Raw genomic sequence first — 19,422 nt, 5'->3', positions numbered from 1 at the left:
TCCTATTTAGCTGGTTGTCCACCAAGACTCCAAGATCCCTCTCAGAAGATGAGGCTGCCTCCTCACGTGTAATCAGGGTGACCTTCGCTGCTCCTGCCTTGTGTCTTCCCTACGTGTCCTTGGATCAGCTGCAGAAGGCAGTTCCCCTTTCTCATCCCTGAACGGCTGTAGCTGCGTGCTTGCCCACCATGAAGCCTCAGGGCTCTCCGGCTGCAGCCGTGCTTCCTCCAATCCCTCTCAACCAGCAGTTTCTCTCCCATCAACCATTCCCTCTCACTTGGACTCGCAACCCCTGCTTCACAGCCAACGACCAGCTCCCCTCCTGACATGCCTGGGGCTGGTTCCTCCTCCTCCTCCTCTTCCTCCTCCTTCAAACTGACATCTGGGGAAGCATCTGGAGGAGCGCATCACATGTATCTGCTGAAAGCCCTTTTTTTTTCTAGAGATGCAAACAAGGAAGGAAGCACCACTGTCCAAGGGGGCAAATTTCAACCAGCAAAATCAAAGGCGAGAACACATTCATAGGAACAGGTCATTATGCAAACCCGAGAGTTGTTTCACCTGGTGTTTTCCTGCTCCGTTGATTTGCATTAGGCAGGGATGCTTGGAATGGAGAGAGAGGATCAAAGCCACAAAAAAGACAACATTTTCCCCTGCAGAGTCAGTTTAATGCCTGTGACTCACAAGTCACAATTATTAACCCTGCCCTTTCAGTGTAGATGCAGATGAAGCATATAAGAACCTCCCGAGAGAGCCTGGACTTCCAAAAATCATCCCCAGGTCTTAATTGGATGGCACCACCTTGGATCCACTGTTCAATCCCTCTAAAGAAGCCACAGGCCTTAGAGCCAAACCACAATCGATGCTCCCACCATGCACGGTTTCACCACATTCTACCCTGCAAAGGGTGTGCTGGAGGCCATGGGGTGGCACGAGGCCTCTTTTATACTGGAGAGCAGGAGGGAGGAGGAGGCATTCTTGAAACCGCCCAGAAACCCACAAAATGGCCCGAAATCACAACACTGGCATTTCTGGGGCACATTCTCGGGGTGTGGAGGCATCCATGCAACCCAGTATAAACACCGTCCATTCAGCACTTTTGAAATAGAGTTGAGATGGAGAAAATTGCTGTGGTGAGAGAGACAGAGGGGGAGAGAGAGGGAGAAGCAGAGAGAGAGAGAAACAGAGACAGATATATATATATAGAGAGAGAGAGAGACAGAGAGAGTGGGAGAAACAGAGAGAGAGAGAGAGAGAGAGGTGTGGTAGCAGCCATTAGGAAGAGATAACCAGCAACCGATTATCATCACAAATAGTAAAATATTCAGTGTTCAAGCGGGTGAGGCAGGAACCAACCGGTCCCAATCCAGTCGCCATCGTTATAGCAGATGCCAAGCAGATGCTCCAGCTCTCAAGGCCAAGGAAGGGACTGACGTGAACTTGAAAAAGGCCTAGAATCTCAACCCTGGAGCCAACCTACATTTAGGGTTTGGTTTCTGTCTCCGGCGACAGGCAGATCATCTTCTGCACAGAGATGGCATCGATCTGGGTCTGCAGTAAAACAATTGATCTGGCTGGGTCACATCTGGGGGCTTTTGCCAGAGGTTGAGTTCCTAGGTATCCCTGAAGCATCTGGATCACCAGGCTTGTCTTCCGGAGAGATATGGGGAGGGGGCGCGCACTCCTGGCTGAAAAACACGCCTCCCGTTGCTCTCCATCCTCCCCCCCTCTCATTTTTCTTGGCAAAGCAGGAGTAGCAGCAGCCACCACTTTCTCCCATCTCTCCAGTTGCTTTCAGCCAAGAGCAAGGCAGCTTCTGGGTTTTCAGCAGGGGCTGCCTTCCCAACCCAGATGCCCAGGTGCTTGGGAAATTAAAGGCCCCCTGCCTGCCCAGCTGTGGTTTGAAAGGTGAAACGTTTGTGAAACGTTCATCTTTAAAAAAAAACAAAAAACCGGAAGAGCAGGAGGAAGAGGAGGAGGCAATTGGGACCTTGGCCAAACCAGCTACTTCCAAGCAAGCCAAGAAATTCAACCTGCTGGATCGCCCAGATAGCATCTTATTCCTTATTTATTCTGGGGAGGGGGGAGGAGAAGGCAGACTGGGTGACTCACGCAACTTAAGGGATGATGGGATGCTGTTAAGAAGCGTGAGATCCAAAAGGTCAACTAGCCCATCTCAGGGGGAGGGGGAGAAGGAGGAAGAAACACGGAAGAATTTAGCCAACGAGAGAGGACTTTTCCCACCAGGCTTCCAGAGCCACCAAACTCTCCGAAAGGATAACCAAGCCAGCTTTACTTTACTTTCCTCAGTTTCCCTTCTGGTCAAGAGGACACTCAGCCATCTGCAGCTGCCACTTAAAAGAGCCTGAAAGAAGCTCTTTGTTCCCTGCCTGCTTGCTTTTATTTGTTTATTGATTGTGGCTGCTGTTCTTTTTAATTTAAAGGAAAGTATTCAAAAACAGCTTTTTTTAAAAAAGTGCCATCAATAGCCACAAAAATTCCTTCAGATTGCAGATGAACAGAGTTGGAAGGGACCTTGGAGGTCATCTAGTTCAACCCCCCGGGCCGCTGCCCAAGCAGGAGACCCTACACCATTTTTGACAGATGGCAATCCAGTCTCTTCTTGGAAGCTTTCCGGAAGAAAACGTCCTTAAAGATAAGAGGTGCTTTCTTTGAACCTCGGACTGGGAATAATCCTGCAAGAAAGGGAAACGTGCAAGGAATAGGGTCGTCCTCAATGCCAACTTCATTGAGAAGCAATTCTGCTTGGAGAAGCAAGTTTTCTCAAGTCTTTAACTGCCTCCAGCAATAATTTCCTTTTTTTTTTTTTTAAGGTCCACACTCATTTAACTTTTTATGAGCTGCTCAAAGTTTTTGTGGAGTTGGATCATCTTAACAAACCTGATAAATAAATATAAATAAAATGCACTGGCAAAACAAGATCCTGTTGGACTGAACAGGAGATCCAACCAGAATTTTGGGAGTTGAAGTCTTCCAGGTTTAAAGTGGCCAAGGTTACAGTCCCCTGACTTAAATGGTTTCAGTAATATACTTAAATGCCAAGATTGCTAAGAGTTTCAGCCACCCAGATGGCTCCAAGGACCATATGTAAGGCAAAGAGCCATTGTGTGCAAATACCAAAATCCACATGTAAGCTGGATTTGGTGAGGCTTAATTATAACATGGGGGTGATCTCCCAAGTACTATTGGTTGATACTTTGCCCTTAAAATAATTACAGTACTCCGAAAGTATTACTCACGATGGCTAAACAGAGCTTTCCAGGAGCTTTCCCCAAGCATCAGGAATGAAAAACCAGTTTGGTTTTTAAGATACTAGGCTAGAAAAACAGGACACACCTAGTTTTAGTCTGTCTCACCATAAGCATTGAAAGCCAGCTGGGTAATTTGGGCCAATCGCGGAGAAGATGGTGAGCCCATGAAGGGGATCAAGGCCCTTTCCTCCCCCATAGACCACGCCATTCATGTTTCTCCCTTATCCTCTCCCTGCATGCCCTAGGATGGAGCGGGGATGGGCTTGGGTCCTCCTCTGACTACCCAGCTAGCCTCTGCCCTTCCCCAGCCTCCTCCACAACCTCCGGAGCCACATTCCCACTCCCTGTCGGCTGTTCCTCCTCTTCCTCGGAGTCAGTCTCAAACGGGGGCATGACACAATGCCCCACCACAATCGAGCCAGAAGCACTGCAGGAGCCGAGCCTGACTTCCAGCGCACTCTCCCAGCTCTGCTGGGTTGCCCTCAGCTTGTCACAGAAAACAGCAAAAAACAACCCACAATCATTTGAGAATTTTCCTCCTGCTAAGGAAAGAGAATAGGGCTGCCCATGTAGACCCCCCACGAGCCAAGGTCATCTTACATCTATTACCGATTTCTCTATGGGCTGGACAGGGACAGCCAAAGGGATGGAGGTGGCCTGGGGGGCCATAAAATGCCCATTTCTGCCCTAATCCCACCCACAACTCCTGGAGAAAGCCTGCCAGGTATAAATGTTGCCTCCCCCCAACAATAACTCTCCCCAAAATTCCCTCAGATACTGCAATAAGAGAGGGAAATGGCCAACTCTTTCTGGCTTCATTCCCTCTGTAGCTTAGCCAAGCAGGCAGGACGGTTGCTTGCATAAATCCCTTTCCAAACTAGAGTAATTGCTGCAGTAAGAATCCAGGTCCTTCTTTTTAAAAACCAAACAGGAATTTGAAGAATAGAAAAACGGTGATTTTTTTGATTTTTTTTTTGAAGGAGTCATCTCGGTCGCTCTTCTTTCAGCCGGGAACATGCCAAAGCTCACAAAAAGAACAAAAGCACTGCGGATGAAACGATTTTTTAACATCGAGGTATCAAAAAACTCTCTTTCATCTCACCCGGTCCCTAGACGGCTATATTTTCCCAGGATGTCCAACCCAGCCTCTTCCCTCAGGTTTGGCTGACGCGGCTTTGAGCCATCGGCTCCCACTGCTCTCGTAAAAGGAAAAATTGCAACAGGAAAATGAAGTCCCCTTTCAGAAGTTCAACCTGGGTGAATGCTGACCGCTGGGTTTTTCCCAGGCTCTGCCCAACCCCTAGATTTGAGGTCTTCAAACTTGGCCAACTTTAAGACTTGTGGACTTCAACGCCCAGCATTCTCCAGCCAGCAGAGCTGGCTGGAGAATGCTGGGCGTTGAAGTCCACAAGTCTTAAAGTTGGCCAAGTTTGGAGACCTCTGCCCTAGATTGATTGACAAGATCAGATACAGGGTTTTGTTTCACTCTTTCCCATCAGAATCTCTTCCCCAGTCACTACAAACCTGTGGCTCATTCCAACCATAATCCAGTACTGAATGTGTGCAACGTCCATGAATCAATACAAGGAACAAATCACCTGAGGGATGTTAGTCACGAATGACCTGATGTAATAGGAATGCAAGCAGACCCACCCAAAGAGACAACTGTGGAGATTCTCAGTCATCCAAATTCTCAGTTGCCCCAAAGGTGCTTTTCCAAGTGGAAGAAGCTTCTTGGATGAGAAGCGAAACGTCCTCAAAAAAAAACCCCAAAAAATCCAGTTGCCTCTTGGGGGGGAAAAACAGCTTTGGGGTGCACTAATGGATCAGAATGTCCTCACGCCAGAGGTAATATTATTATAGTACTATTAGTATTCATCTTCTCATCACTCCTTATCACCCATCCCCTCCCACTTGTGACTGTATGACTGTAACTTTGTCGCTTGTATCCTTACAATTTATATGGACTGTTTCCTGGTATGATTTGATTGCTTATTGCAGCCTTTGACTATCATTAAGTGTTGTCCCTGATGATTCTTGGCTCTTGACGAATGTCTCTTTTCTTTTATGTCCACTGAGAGCATTTGCACCAAGACAAATTCCTTGTGTGTCCAATCACACTTGGACACCAATAAAGAATTCTATTCTATTCTATTCTATTCTATTCTATTCTATTCTATTCTATTCTATTCTATTCTTATTGAACCCTTTGACTATTATTAAATGTTGTCCCTGATGATTCTTGACTCTTGATGAATGGATCTTTTCTTTTATGTCCACTGAGAGCATTTGCCCCAAGACAAATTCCTTGTGTGTCCAATCACACTTGGCCAATAAAAGAATTCAAATTCTATTCAGCTGGTTCTGACCAGTTCTGGAGAACCGGGAGCAGAAATTTTGGGTAGTTGGGAGAACTGCCAATCCCACCTCTGACTGGCCCCGCCAACCTCATCTCTTCTCTGCCTCCCATTGAGTCCCAGCTGATCGTCTGGGTCTTCTTTGGTTGCCCTGCACAGGAGAACAGAGCTGGAAAGCAGGTTAGTGGGGTGGGGAGGGAAGGGGGATTTTGCAGTATCCTTCCCCTGCCATGCCCACCAAGCCACACCCAACAGAACCGGTAGTAAAAAATTCTGAATCCCACCACTGCCTCACACCCAGCTTTCTTCAGGAAAGAGTCTCACATTCACATGTTATGCTGAGCTTGGCTAGACCAAGGTGACTTGTTAGCCATACCTACTCATGGGGGGGGCGGCTCTCTCTTCTAAGGCAGCAGCCCTGAAAGCTCAACAAGAAGGACCAAGTTGGTCACTTGTGCATCCACCTGGAGTCATAATTCCAGCATAATATCTATGCCGCCTTCACAGTATATGAACACAGTCATCGCATATTCCAGGAAGAAGCTTTTTGTAGGGTGGTTTCCTCCATCGTTGGGATTCCACAGATGATAACAGGGGCAGCAACATCGCAACAATGGACTCCTTAGCTTTTACAGCTAAGAACGGTATATTTTGAAGAACTAAAGGCTAATTAAACTAATAAACACTGTAAACGGGGGTGGGGGGTGGGAGACTTGTGGACTTCAATTCCCAGAATTCCTCAGCCAGCCGGACAGACAGAATTCCCCATGCTGGCTAGGGAATTCTGGGAGTTGAAGTCCACAAGTTTTATAGTTGCCAAGGTTGGACACGCCTGGTTTAGTGTTTGTGCGCTCAGCTAATATGCCTTTAGTTAAAACTAAACTTTAAAATGATGGCTTAGCATAATGCAGGGGTCTCCAACCTTGGCCACTTTAAGACTTGTGGACTTTAACTCTGGGAGTTGAAGTCCACAAGTCTTAAAGTGGCCCAGGTTGGAGAGCCCTGGCCTAATGGACCAACCCAGTTATTCCAAATAAAGGGGTCAGGAGTTTAAGCTGATCTCCCTACCAGGCAAACTTTTAGGACTGATAGCAGTTGTGTTCCTTCCCTAAGCAGGACCGAAACCTCATCTTATGCTGACTTTTAATGGCATCTGGGAAGGAGGGGGAGGAGGTACGATAAAGCTGAACGAATCCAATCAGAAAAGATATTTCAACTTTTTCCTCCGAGTCATAGGCCACCTCCGGCCTTCGCGCCGCATGCCAGGGGCCACTTAGCGGCAGGACAAGGACGATTTTCAATGTCTCTTCCCACCCTCCATGTTCTCTCAAAACAAAAACTAAATTCAATGATGCTTAAATTTAGACACTATATACATTTGACTCGGGGGCTTCGGGTTCTGCACCGCCACAACCCAAGGCTCTGAACTAACCACTAGGCAGGACTGCATGAGACGCTCGGCCAGCTGTGGATGAAAGGGAACCTTTCATTAGCAGCCCTCCCAAAACGAAGCTCGTGGAACAGTCACATCATTCAGAACCAGGGCTAAATCTGGGCCTGGCGGGGGGGAAAAAACCCTCCTGCCCCTGGAAGAACCGCGGAGCACAAGCTGGCTGATTTCCCAAAGCTAAACAGGGCAAGAAGGGCCGATTAATAACTTGGATGGACGATCCCCAAGAAATCACAGGGCTGCATCCACACACCCAGAAAGGTGGCCGGGAAAAGCAACTCCCGCACCGTCAGCTAGAAACCTCCATGGTTGTGTCCAGGGAGTTCATTCCTCAGCAAAATGGGTATAATGTCGTATCACGTAGGAGGGTACATACCTAATTTTGCATTTAATTATTTTGTCACGTGACCAGCAAGCCACGCCCACCCGGTCACGTGACCAGCAAACCACACCCTCAAATTAGGCCAGACTCACAGAAATTTGTAATCCCACCCCTGGGTGGGCCACCCCCCACCCCCGAGGATGAGTTTGTAGCACCAAGGGGGCGGTGGACCGAAAAAGTTTGGGAACCGCGGCTTTAGGGGAGGAAGAATAAAACATTCCCAGCTGCCTGGGAATAACAGGCCGGAGTCTATTTGACTTGTAAGGGCTCTTTAGTTAGGCTGGCCTATTTGGCTTTAAAAGAAGATTAAACTACCGATCAGATAGAAGTTAACAGGGTGAAGTTCCTTTCCTGCCTCGAATCGTTGTGCCACGCCTGTTGTGGCTTCCCCTTTTGCCCAGCATCCCTAATGATTTTTTTCTGACGGATTGGCACCTTCTCCCAGCCTGCTCGCATTGAGAAACATGCCAGGATGCCAGACAAACCCTGGGTCGTCATTCACACAAACTTTGCAAGCTGCCACTCGGCTGAACAGGGCTTTTGCGGGGGGACTTCCTGGGCGGAAGGACACGGGGCCCTGCGGTTTTACCCACATGTGAAGCCTAACCGGCAGGTAATCCAACAGCTGAATGCAGACCCCACTTTGGCTGCCTGGAGCCACTGAAGGAAAGGCGGGGCACCAATCTAGCAAATGAATACGCTGTGCCTGACTTCCCTTGTTCCAAAGTACCACTTTAATTGGTGACTAAACTAAGATGACTAAAGATGGCACGGAGACTAAAACATTCGAGCTGCAATGAATTGGGAACAGCCAGTCTGGAGAAAAGAAGAATTAGGGGCGATATGATAGCAATATTCCAGTATTTGAGGGGCTGCCACAAAGAAGAGGGAGAGGGGGGAAATTATTCTCCAGGGCAGGAGAGAGAACAATGGTTGGAAACTGATCAAAGGGAGAAGCAACCTGGAATTAAGGAGCGATTTCCTAACCGCGAAGACAATAAACCGAAGACAATAAACCGGTGGAACGGCTTCTCTGAGGGACGTACAGGTGCTCCAGCACTGGACGTTTTAAAGAGGAGACTTGTTTCAAATTGTACGGGGTCTCCTGCTTGAGCCCCAGGGGGGTGGACTGGAAGACCTCCAGGGTCCCTTCCAGCTGTGTTCTGATTGAATTGTTCACAGACCTTTTTATAAGGTTGTGATCTATTGTGCTTGTGGCAGTTCCCTCCTTCTCAGCAAAGGCTGGGTGGGTTCACACGACAGACTTAGCGTGGTTAATGAAACAGCCTAGTTGGTGAGGAGGCCACACCATTCCAACACTGAACAAACGCAGCTTGTTGGACAACAACAAAAACCAGCTCAACGGAATAGAAACCAGCCTTAGCCTGTTGCTTCAAGGCTGGTTTAAGTGGCCTGGAGCGCTGCATGTTGCACGAGCCCAGCCAGCGATTCATGGAGGGAATTCACCGAGCCCAGGTGTGGCCCCTCCCGGCCCCAAAAAGCCACCTTTCACGCAAGCCCCCCTCTGGGCTGACCTCCTTCTGGCTCGGAGGTGTGGACTCGGCAAGGCAGAAGCACCGAGTCCTGCCACCCTTCAACAAGCGCCACCTTAACCAGGGGCTTAAAACCCAGAGATCTCGCTTTTGCTAGCGCCCGACAGCCGACAACATCCGACTTGCAAGGAAAAGCAGAGAGGGGAGAGAGAGAGAGAGAGAGAGAGAGAGAGAGAGAGAGAGCATGTGCACAGGAACATGACTCAGCTCCGAGAAGTGTGCAGTCATGAGACAGCCGAGAGGTTGGGAAAGAGTTTTTTTTGCGCTTTGCAATGCTGACTTCCTTCCTTCCTTTGGATCACCTTCCCTGGGAAGCAAGAGGGGCAGGGCACAGCATGGGGATTGGGGAGGGGCGGGGTCAGCTGCCCCCTCTCCCCTGGAGGGAGTACTTCCCCATCCAATCAAAGCCATGCTCCTTAACCGATTTTAATCCTAGTTTTAGGAAGAAGGCACTAAGCTACGAAGGTCCAACGGGGCCTGTCTGCACTGCAGAAGGGAATGGAGCGAGGGGAGCTGGGGGCCACTCCCCAAACTGGCTCTGCTTATGGCACTCCCCAAGGGGACAGTTTAAAAGGAGAGGCGCCACGGCTATGTCGGGGATTGTCTTACTCGAGGGGGGAAGGGGTGTCCCCAAACTTGGCAACTTTAAGACTTGTGGACTTCAACTCCCAGAATTCCTCAGCCAGCAAAACTGAGAGTGGAAGTCTTAAAGTTGTCAATTGTGGAGACCCTTGGTCTTACCTGTCGGGAAACCAAACTTATTGTGTGAAACAGGGGGCTCCACACTTGGCAACCGTAAGACTTATGGCTGTTTCCATCCTCAGAAGATCACCAAGGTCCTTGGAAGATCTGAATACTAATCTGGTTTTCAACAGTAACGTTTCTTCTCTGGGAGCCACCCAGAGTTGTTTGACATGGGCAGCTATATAAACCTTTTAAATCAACAGAGTCCAACCTGCTCCTGCAGAGTTCAACTCCCAGAGGTCCTCAGTCAGCTAGGCTGGGACTTGAAGTCCACAAGTCTTAAAGTTGCCAAGTTTGGGGACCCCTGCCCTAGACCACCCCAGACAAGTGGCTGTCCAATTGCTTCCTAAGCGTCTCCAGGGATGAAGCACCCACAACATCTATTATATATTTTTTTCCATTTTTGGCTACAGAAATTCCAGATGTTCTCAAATGTCATTTGAAGCTGAAGTCATTAAAGGGGTGAGTTGATCACTTGGGCACAGCTGTTCCAGATTACAGCTTCAAATGAAGCACTTCAAGATCTGTCCCCAGAGCCATGAAAATCAGTGACCTTCTCAATGGCAGTAAAGAACGTCATTGCCCTCAGACATTGGAAGTCTCTGCCCTGGAATTTTGGGAGCCGTTCTAGGAAGAGAGGATTGGAGTAGGGCAACCTTTTGCTACTGTTTTACCCTAGAGAAATCCTTGAAATAATCTTCAGATTTCAAGGAAGTCCTGCATAGATATTGAAAGAAAGAAAGAAAGAAAGAAAGAAAGAAAGAAAGAAAGAAAAGAAAGAAAGAAAGAAAGAAAGAAGAAAGAAGGAAGGAAGGAAGGAAGGAAGGAAGGAAGGAAGGAAGGAAGGAAGGAAGGAAGGAAGGAAGGAAGAAAAGAAAAAGAAAAGAAGGAGGGAGGGAGGGAGGAAGGACATTGCAATACAATTCACTTCTACCAACCCAATCCAGAGGCAGGCTGGCATCTGGGTCATGGCACATAATACTCCCACCACTGCAAGCACTAGTGTTGCACACTGCATGATGTTCCAAAACCGATTTTTTGCCTCGTAATCTTTCACAGAACCTCTACCAACTTCTTGTGAAATCTAGGGGAGTCTTTGGCATGAGTCAGCATGACTCTTGGAATGCTGATGTGTGTAAATGTTCTCTGAAATAAGCTCCCCAGACAGAAAACGAGCATATATCGGGAAGCAGCTTACGAAAGGACCTGGGAGAGCGTCTTTTCCCCCTAAAGAATGCCTATGGGGGAAGGGAGGATTATGGGTAATCAAGTCAATGTTAATGATTAGTAGCTAAACTTTCTCCAGGATGGACCATCCCTGATCCGTCTCTAACTTGGTCTTGCAGTCGTGTCCTGGTCCACCTTCCTCCTACTGTCTTCTTCTTCTTCTTCCCTTTTCTTCCAACCTTTCTAAACATTATGGATTTTTCAAAGGTCCTGGGTCTTGTCCAACGGTTGCTCCTGTTCCATGAAGCTAGTTCTAACTCTTAAAGACAAGGGTCTCCAAACTTGGCAAGCTTAAGACTTGTGGACTTCCACTCCCAGAATTCCTGAGCTAACATGACTGGAAAAGGAGGAATTCTGGGAGTGGAAGTCCACAAGTTTTAAAGCTGTCAAGTTTGAAGATCCCTGTCTGAAGGACCACACAGATGGAACTTTTCTAGGACAAGATGTTCTCAACCTGGGATGTCAGACCTTCCAATGGTGCCCCATCTCCACACCAACTGAGTCCATCCACCTTGCTATCTTCTCTTTTCTTCTACTTTTCCCAGCATCAGAGCCTCCTCTAGAAATCTGAGTCTTCAAATAATGTGCCAAAAACTAGGATAATTGGTCATGTTGTGTTTCCAGTAAGAAACTCCAGGTCGATTTGTTGAATGACCTATTGCTTTTGTTTTGTTGGATGTCCACGGTACAGCTATGGGATAACTGGCCACGTCAGTCATTGGCTCCCAGAAGGAAGCTGGGCCCTCGGATCGGTGGGGTTTTCTTGGCAGCAGGACAGAAACAGATTGTCTTCCCTTCTTCTGTGAGGTTGACTCCCAGATATAGCCCAGGTCTTCCCAGCTCTAAGCTGACCTTGACCGATTTCACAACAGTAAGCGGGTTGGGGGGTCTTGTTAATATTTGGGTGGGCTGAAATTCCAAAGCTGTAGACTAGGACTGGGAAGTCAACATCACGAAAGAAGGAAAGATGATCTGTTTCTGTTCTACTGCCAAGAAAACTCCACCTATCTGTGTGTGATGCTACCAGGGGTTCGGTTTGGCTCTAGGTGGGGGATGTTACCTTACTATTTATTTATTTATAAACATGTATCTGGTGTACCAGTTCAGTCTGAGGCAACACTAACTAGAATCCAGAAAGAACGAGCATAATGAAATACCAGTGCAAAGTCGAATTAAATCATAGTCCAGATAGATCACACTATTCATCCCTCACCATGATCCCTCTACAAACAGGCTTCTGAAAAGCTTCAACAAGCCATGAAGTGGGAAGGGGAGTCCATCCTCCCTTTGGGGCACAGACAGGCACCCTAAGGAAATGCAGCTGCTCCTGTTGAACCTTTTGGCACATTCATCACTTGCTTATTTGGGACTTTGGGAAGAGGCAGCGTCTACCTGGGACAAGTCAGTCATAAGAGTCCCACCTCCTGAGCTCATTAGCACTTTTAGTAAGCTCCTTGAATGGCTCACCAGTAGACAGTGAAGCTTCCACAGCAATGGTGGTAAATTGGCAGTAATAAGATTTCCCCCTAAGCAAAAAGATGTGCTGATGGATGTTTATTCAAGAGCAGCTCCATGTAAAATAAATTACAATCATGCAAACCAAAGACAAGGGCAAAAAAACCAACCATTTTCACATCTCCATTCTAGGCCAGGGGTCTCCAAACTTGGCCACTTTAAGACTTGTGGACTTCAACTCCCAGAGTTCTGGGAATTAAAGTCCACAAGTCTGAAAGTGGCCAAGGTTGGAGACCCAGGTGTTCTAACCAATGCCACAACTGATGCAATAGTCAAAGCCCAATAAAAGCCCTTCTAGGCATGGCATCTATCTACTTTGAGTCCTGGAGGACCCCAGGAGCACAACTGTATTCAGAGCCAATGTTGGTACCATCCTCTTAAGCCAGTGGGGATGGACAACTATGGCACCTTTATGACCCGTGGACTTCAACTCCCAGAATTCCCCAGCCAGCAATTCCTTCCATGTGAGATCTTAAAACTTAATTCTTGTTGCAACCAAAGAGAAAGAACGAAGAGGTGACAATGTGCCCACAACAGCCACTTTGATCTTTAAGGGCCTGCTGGCTTTGCAGCTCTGTTTAACCAATGCATAATTCAGGTATTAAACAAAGGTTTTCTGTTTTCAGCAAGAAGTTAGACGCGAGCATGAATACTATATAACTCTCTTTTGCGGCTTAGAAATGGTTCGACTGGCCCTTCAGAAAAAAGGTGTCCCCTTAAGAGCAGGGGTCTCCAACCTTGGCTGCTTTAAGACCCAGCACATTCTGGGAGTTGAAGTCCTCCAGGCTTAAAGGGGCCAAGGTTGGAGACCCTTACTTCAGCCCATCCAGGTTTCAGCAACCACAATGTAGGTAGGTCTCAGCATTCCCCAGGATGGGAGGAGGAGGGGGAGCAACCACATCATCTTCATTCATTCCAAGTTACAAGCAGGCAAGTTTCAGGCTGGGGGTGTGTGTGTGTGGAATGAAGGCACCCCATTCTCCCCCATGAGGGAATCTACCGGCAAGCAGCTCGCGAGGCTCATTCGGCAATGACGGAAGCACCACGAAGGCTTCAACTTCCCCGCAAGGGGGGGGGGACCCTAACCTCGCTTAAAAGCCCCCCTCCCGAGATCCCTGCCTCCTCCTCTGAATCAGCAGAATTTATACCCTGCCCAGGATTGGACGGGGCGAATCGGGACTCCGTGGTTTTTGTGTCCTGGCCTTCCTAATGGTTGGAGCAAGTGGGAGAGACGTGGTGAGGTCTGGCTGCTTGCCTGGTCCCTCTGTGCTCCTGTATGTCGGTGTCTGCAGCAATCGACACTGGCCAGCAGCATCTCGGAACCCATCCCAGCTGGTTCCGTTCCAAAGTGGGAGATGCGCCACTGGGGATCTCACACATGCTGGAATGGACGGCCCTGGCGGGAGGATAGAGAACGGCCCATCCCTAAATTAGAAGCCAGGACCACCTCTATTGCATTCCACTAAGCAAAAGTCCCGCTTTCTCTCTCTCTCTCTCTCTCTGGGCATTTGAGCATTGGTGATGCATTGCATAAGCCTCTTCCCCCCCCCCCCTCCCAACGATGCTGTTCCATCACACCGGCAAGAAACAAAGAAACCTGATAGGTCAAATCTGCGTCTCCCAGACGGAATTTGCTTCTTACCCCAGTGGGCTAAATTAATCTGATTAATCAACCAACCAGGGTCGAAAAACAAAATTGAGCTTTTATGGGCAAAGCCAAGTGAAAAAGGTGCATTTTTAGCTCGAAAACGAAAGCCAGGGGTTTTGCCGTTTTGTTCCCTGCATATCCCCATGGACAGAGCGCAACCGTTAGGGAGCCCCGGCCACGGTTGAGAACCCCGGCTTTTTGGAGCCCCTGGTGACCAACAGGCCAACCCCGGCTTCATGACGCAGCAAACGCTCAGATTACAGAGAGGAAATTCCACCTGGGCGTCTCATTATCCCTTTATTTACAGCGGCCGCAGCACCGAGAGGAGCGAAGAAACCGGCTTTCTCACCGGGTTTGCATCAGCAAAGTGCATTACGTAACACCATTAAGGAAGGGGAGGGGTGGTGGTAAATTAGTACAGGGGGAGGAGGAAATGGAGGGGGGTTGGCTGCACCTTCTCAGAGGGCCCGTTTCAGGGCTGCCTGTTGATTGGAAACTCAAGGCTGGGTTGTCCCTCTATGCCGGGAAGGGGGTCCTCTCCAAACCTGGCAACTTGTGGACTTCAACTCCCAGGATTCCTCAGCCAGCTTGGCTGGCTGAGGAATCCTGGGAGTTGAAGTCCAAAAAGTTGCCTAGCTTAGAGAGACCCCCGCTGCCTGTGCCACATCCCTCTTAGCCCTCAGCACCATCTGTTTTTTTAAAAAAATATTTTATATATATTAAAAGGGTGATTTCTGTTCTCCGGAGCATCAGCTCTTCACAACAGAACAAGACTGGGGCAGATCAATGCCCAAATTAAATGTAAGCCTGTTTGCCCCCTAATTGGATTAGCTAAGCAGCTTTTTTGGGGGAGGGGGGAGGGGAAAGAGAGGAAGACCCGTCCTGGGCTTACCTTCTGCCACCACTTCCTCCACCGTCACCTGCTGCCTCCCAACGCTGAAGACTCGGCCGACGTATCCGCTGCCAGGCCCGGTGCTGCTGCTGCCGCCACCCCCACCTCCAAGGGTGCCCGAACCGGCCCCAGATCCTCCCTGCTCCCGGCGAGAGTCAAAAAATTTCTTCATGGTCCCCAAAGTGCCAACCTGGCTGCCCGGGCCCCCTCTCCCCCTGGCTTCTTCCTCTTCTTCCTCCTCTTCTTCAGCTAGGGGGGCGCCAGGCTTCCCTCCACCACGAGGGAGGGAGGGACGAGGCCGAACGGAGGAGAACCCCCCTGCCTGGCGAAGGAGGCGGCCCCGGAGTGAATGGTCGGGGAGGGGGGAGGCAAGCGCTTCTGCTTCCCCCTCCTCAAAGGGCAGCCCAGGAGGGTTTCGCTCTCCCTGTCCAGGAAGGCAGAGCACTCAGACCTGTGGGGGAGAGAGAGAGAGAAAAAAAGGTTATTTATATATAGGCCGATTAGAGCTCCAGGGGTCAATATTAGGCGTGGGGGGAGTCCTTGCAAGGGATGGGAAGGGGCTCGCATGGGGCCCCACAGCCTGGGAGGGGGGAGAAAGAGGGCAGCAGAGGCCGAGGAGGCCCCGGGTTGCCTTCTCAACCCCCCAAGAAAGAAGGGGGAAAGGCCGCGGGGAGCGCCCCTCTCTTGCCCCCCCGCTCCCCACAGCAGCTGCCCGAGAGGCCGCGGCCTCCCCCTCTTTCCCCTCCCTCCCCCTCCGGCCTCCCGCGGGCGCAGCTACCTGGCCGGGCCACAGTGTTACCCTCGCGGCTTCCGCTGCGGGCGCCGCGCCGGCCCTGCAGCATCGCTACACTGTAGCAGCGGCGGCGGCAGGCGAGGAGCGAGGAGGAGCGGCGGAGGCAGGCGGGGGGCCGGCAGCGAGAAGACCATGCCGAGCAGCCGCCGCCGCTGCCCGTCTCCCCCTCCGCCCGCTGCCCGGTCCGGCCAGGAAATGGACTGTCACAGGAAGGGCCGCTTCCCCCGAGCCGGGAGGAGGAGGAGGAGGAGGAGGAGGGAAACCTTCCCCCGCCCGCCCGCCCTCTCTTCCCCCCCCCACGCCGGGCGCCCTGAAAACCCCAAGCGGGGAGGAGAGGGGGGGAGGAGGAGCTTCGCGAAAGGGGCTCCTTTTACTTTTCTGCCCCCCTCCCGCTCCGTCCACCTTCTTTTCAAAATCGCACCAGCCGTTCTTCCGCTTTGCATTCTGGGAAGAGTAGTTTCCCTTCGCGGTTGAGGCGCCGGGCCCCCCCTCGGAGACTACAAATCCCAGATAGAAACGGGGGAGCGCGGGAGGGAGCGGGTTGGACGGCGCGGCCCGTCCGGGAGGATTAGGGGACGCGTAGTCCGCCAGGTCGCGAGTTCGGGGCGGGCGAGGGGGGGCTTCCGCTTAGCCCAGCCTTTTAATATCGACTCCCGGTTCCCGTGATCGTGACGTTGGAGCCCCGCGCGGGGAGGGGGGGTGTCGAGGATTAAAGGGACGCCTCTCTAAGTTATCCCGGGTGGGGGCGTATCTAGCCTCCTTTCCCAGCCCTTTAACCCCCGCCACACGCACGGCTGATCCTAAAAGGGGGAAATTCCTGCAAGCTTTTTTCCCAACCCTCCTTCAGGTCCCCCCCCCCATTGAGCGCTTACAAAGTCTGTGGGACTCCGATGCCCATAATCCTCTGCTGCCAGCATGGACCCGCAAGAAGACCCTCGACTGGAGTAGTGGGGAAGGGAAGGTGTAGTTTTCAACTAATAATGCCATCCCACCCCCACACCCAGAGGCATTCTGGGAAATTCAGAGGCCAATCACAAGTTCCTGGCTTGTAATCTATCATAGCTTATATCTCTCTTAGGCCAGGGCAGCTTTAAGACTTGTGGACTTCAACTCCCAGAATTCCTCCTCCAGTCATGGTAGCTCAGGAATTCTGGGAGTTGAAGCCCACAAGTCTCAAACTTGCCAAGTTTGGAGACCATCTATCTATCTATCTATCTATCTATCTATCTATCTATCTATCTACCTACCTACCTACCTACCTACCTACCTATCTATCTATCTATTCTCTCTCTCTCTCTCTCTCTCTCTCTCTCTTTCTCTCCCTCTATCCTCTCTCTCTCTCTCTCTCTCTTCTACCTCTCTATCTATTCCAGGAGCGTTCAAACTTGACAGCTTTAAGACTTGTGGACTCCAACTCCTAGAATCCCTCCTCCAGCCATGTTAGCTCAGGAATTCTGGGAGTGGAAGCCCACAAGTCTTAAAAGTTGCCAAATTTGAAGACCCCTGTTCTAGGCCAAGGGTCGCCAAACTTGGCCACTTGTGGACTTCAACTCCCAGAATTCTCCAGCGGGGCTGTTGCGCATGCATGCATGCACAGGGGGGCAGGGTGCATTGCATTGTGAGTGCCGGCACACACACACTTTTGGCACACCACAACAAAAAGGTTCATCATCACTGCACTAGGGTAAAGTGAAAAATTCAGATAATGGCTTATTCCATAAACCATTATTAGGATATGCATGCTTAGTCTCCAGCAGGCTAATTTAGATTTTAAACAAAGATGTGTAGGAAGGGAAGGGGGGAAAGAATACTTTGTACAGATAGTGTGTGACTTGTGGGCTTCAACTCCCAGAATTCCTGAGCTAACATGACTGGAGGAGGGAAATCTGGGAGTTGGAAGTCCACAAGCCTTAAAGCTGCCAAGTTTGAAGAGCCCTGATTTAGAGATTGAGAAAATGGTTCACACCCCTTATGCCTGTAACAAAGATACGTAGACAAATATCAGGAAAATATCCTGTTTGTATGATTGCATGAGTCCCAAGGGTGAAGACTATTAGCATCAATTTTTTCAGCCTTTTAAATGCTGTAAACTAGATTCCCATTAAGCTTGTATGTGGTTATGCTGTCACCTTCTGGCACTCAAAAGTATAGCCACCAGCCCAAAGGTGCTTTTCCAAGAGGCAACTGGATTTTCTGTTTTTTCTTTGAAGACATTTCGCTTCTCATCCAAGAAGTTTCTTCAGCTATAGCCACCAACATTAAAACGATTTGGCATTGTCCATTTGTGTTACAGATGGTAGGCAGGCAGGCAGACTATAGATTATAACAGCAATATTAATCACAAAAATAAATCATTTTTTAGGATTCTTGCAACAGGGCATCCCTCTGTCTATTCGAAGAGGGCATATAGGATGACATGACAATTGGTCCTGTTTAGCATGGGCATTTTGTGACTTCCTTTCTTCTCTTGAAAAGTAAACTCCGAGCAGAAGGAAAAAACATTTTTCAATGTTATTCTTAGCCAGCTGCTTTTCAGTGATTCTGGATATTTAACATATTGATAATCCTTCTCCAAACTCTGGAATGTGGACAATAGCACAAGTGATCACTAGCAATGGAGCTGGGTGATTTTCCATAGCCAAGACTTGTTAAAATGGCTTCTAAATTCTGATCCATTAAAGCAGGAAAAAAGTTAAAACTTATCTGATTTAATAAATAAACGAAGAACTCTGTGAATTATGTGCTTTTTTTTTTAAAGGCCTACCTTGATTTATAGCAGGTGTCCCCAAACTCTGGGCCATGCTGTTTGGAACTGGGCTGTGCGTGCCCTTGCACACACAGCTCCATTTGCATAATAGCGGGCACTGTGTGTGCGTGTGTGTGTGAAGGTTCATTTGTGCGAGTGGCAGGTGCACCATTTCCCTTCTCTGATTCTCCTCCTTCTAGCATCTTCTCATGGCCACAAAAAGGCCCCTAAAATAAGAGTTTCTTTAATATGAATTCCCTGCCAACTGTCTGGATATGTTAAACGGACATTGTTTTATCTTAGTGATCTGGTGTCTCTAAGAGCACCTGGGAGGTGAAGCGATCCAGGCCTTTCCTCCTCCAGGAAAGCTGCCAGGACTCACCTGGATTCAAAACAGGGTGGGGCTTCCAGGGTGCAGTTGCAGAATCGCTCAATCCTTGAATCATAACAGAGTTGGAAGGGACCTTGGAGGTCTTCTAGTCCAGCCCAGGGCAGGAGACCCTGTATCACTCCAGACAAATGGTCGTCCAATCTCTTCTTAAAAGCCTCCAGTGATGGAGGCCCCACCCTAATCTAGGCTGTCAAGTCCACCAAGATGAGAGGAAGGAGATGCAGACAATTTACACGCTCACAATACACAAAAGTGTCCGTGGCTGCAGCCTGCAAAAACAATCCAAAATATGGATGGACCAATGGACGGAGAGACAGAGACACACATAGGGAGAGGGAGAGACAGAGATAAAAAGGGAAAGATGGGTGGATAGATGGATAGACACATAGGTAGAGAAAGAGAGGTAGAGAGGAATTGGTAGAGTTAGATATAGGCAGACATAGGTAGGTAGG

General features: G+C 49.4%; 1 protein-coding gene across 13 annotated transcripts in view; it reads right to left on the bottom strand.

Moving 5' to 3' along the window:
- The window catches only part of AAK1 (AP2 associated kinase 1), a 75,957-nt gene extending 59,490 nt beyond the window's left edge, over window positions 1-16,467 (bottom strand). For 12 of the 13 annotated variants that reach the window (XM_087969580.1, XM_087969584.1, XM_087969585.1 and 9 more), the window contains exons 1-2: window positions 15,819-16,228; window positions 15,041-15,491 (exon numbers count right to left, since the gene is read on the bottom strand). In XM_087969580.1, coding sequence (XP_087825706.1) covers window positions 15,041-15,212 — 172 coding nt within the window. In that variant the 5' untranslated portion in view covers window positions 15,213-15,491; window positions 15,819-16,228. Of the gene's footprint in view, window positions 1-15,040; window positions 15,492-15,818; window positions 16,229-16,254 lie in introns of those variants that run through there. The other variant, XM_087969581.1, reaches the window with a different exon arrangement.
- Between the last annotated feature and the right edge of the window lie 2,955 nt (window positions 16,468-19,422).

The sequence above is a fragment of the Notechis scutatus genome, chromosome 7 (genome assembly GCF_049901735.1).
Source record: "Notechis scutatus isolate UNSWTSFEM ecotype Mainland chromosome 7, rNotScu1.2, whole genome shotgun sequence".
In the NCBI taxonomy this organism is placed as follows: Eukaryota; Metazoa; Chordata; class Lepidosauria; order Squamata; family Elapidae; genus Notechis; species Notechis scutatus.
The sequence above is the reverse complement of the archived record's forward strand: the minus strand, read 5'-3'. Positions and strand labels throughout refer to the sequence as shown.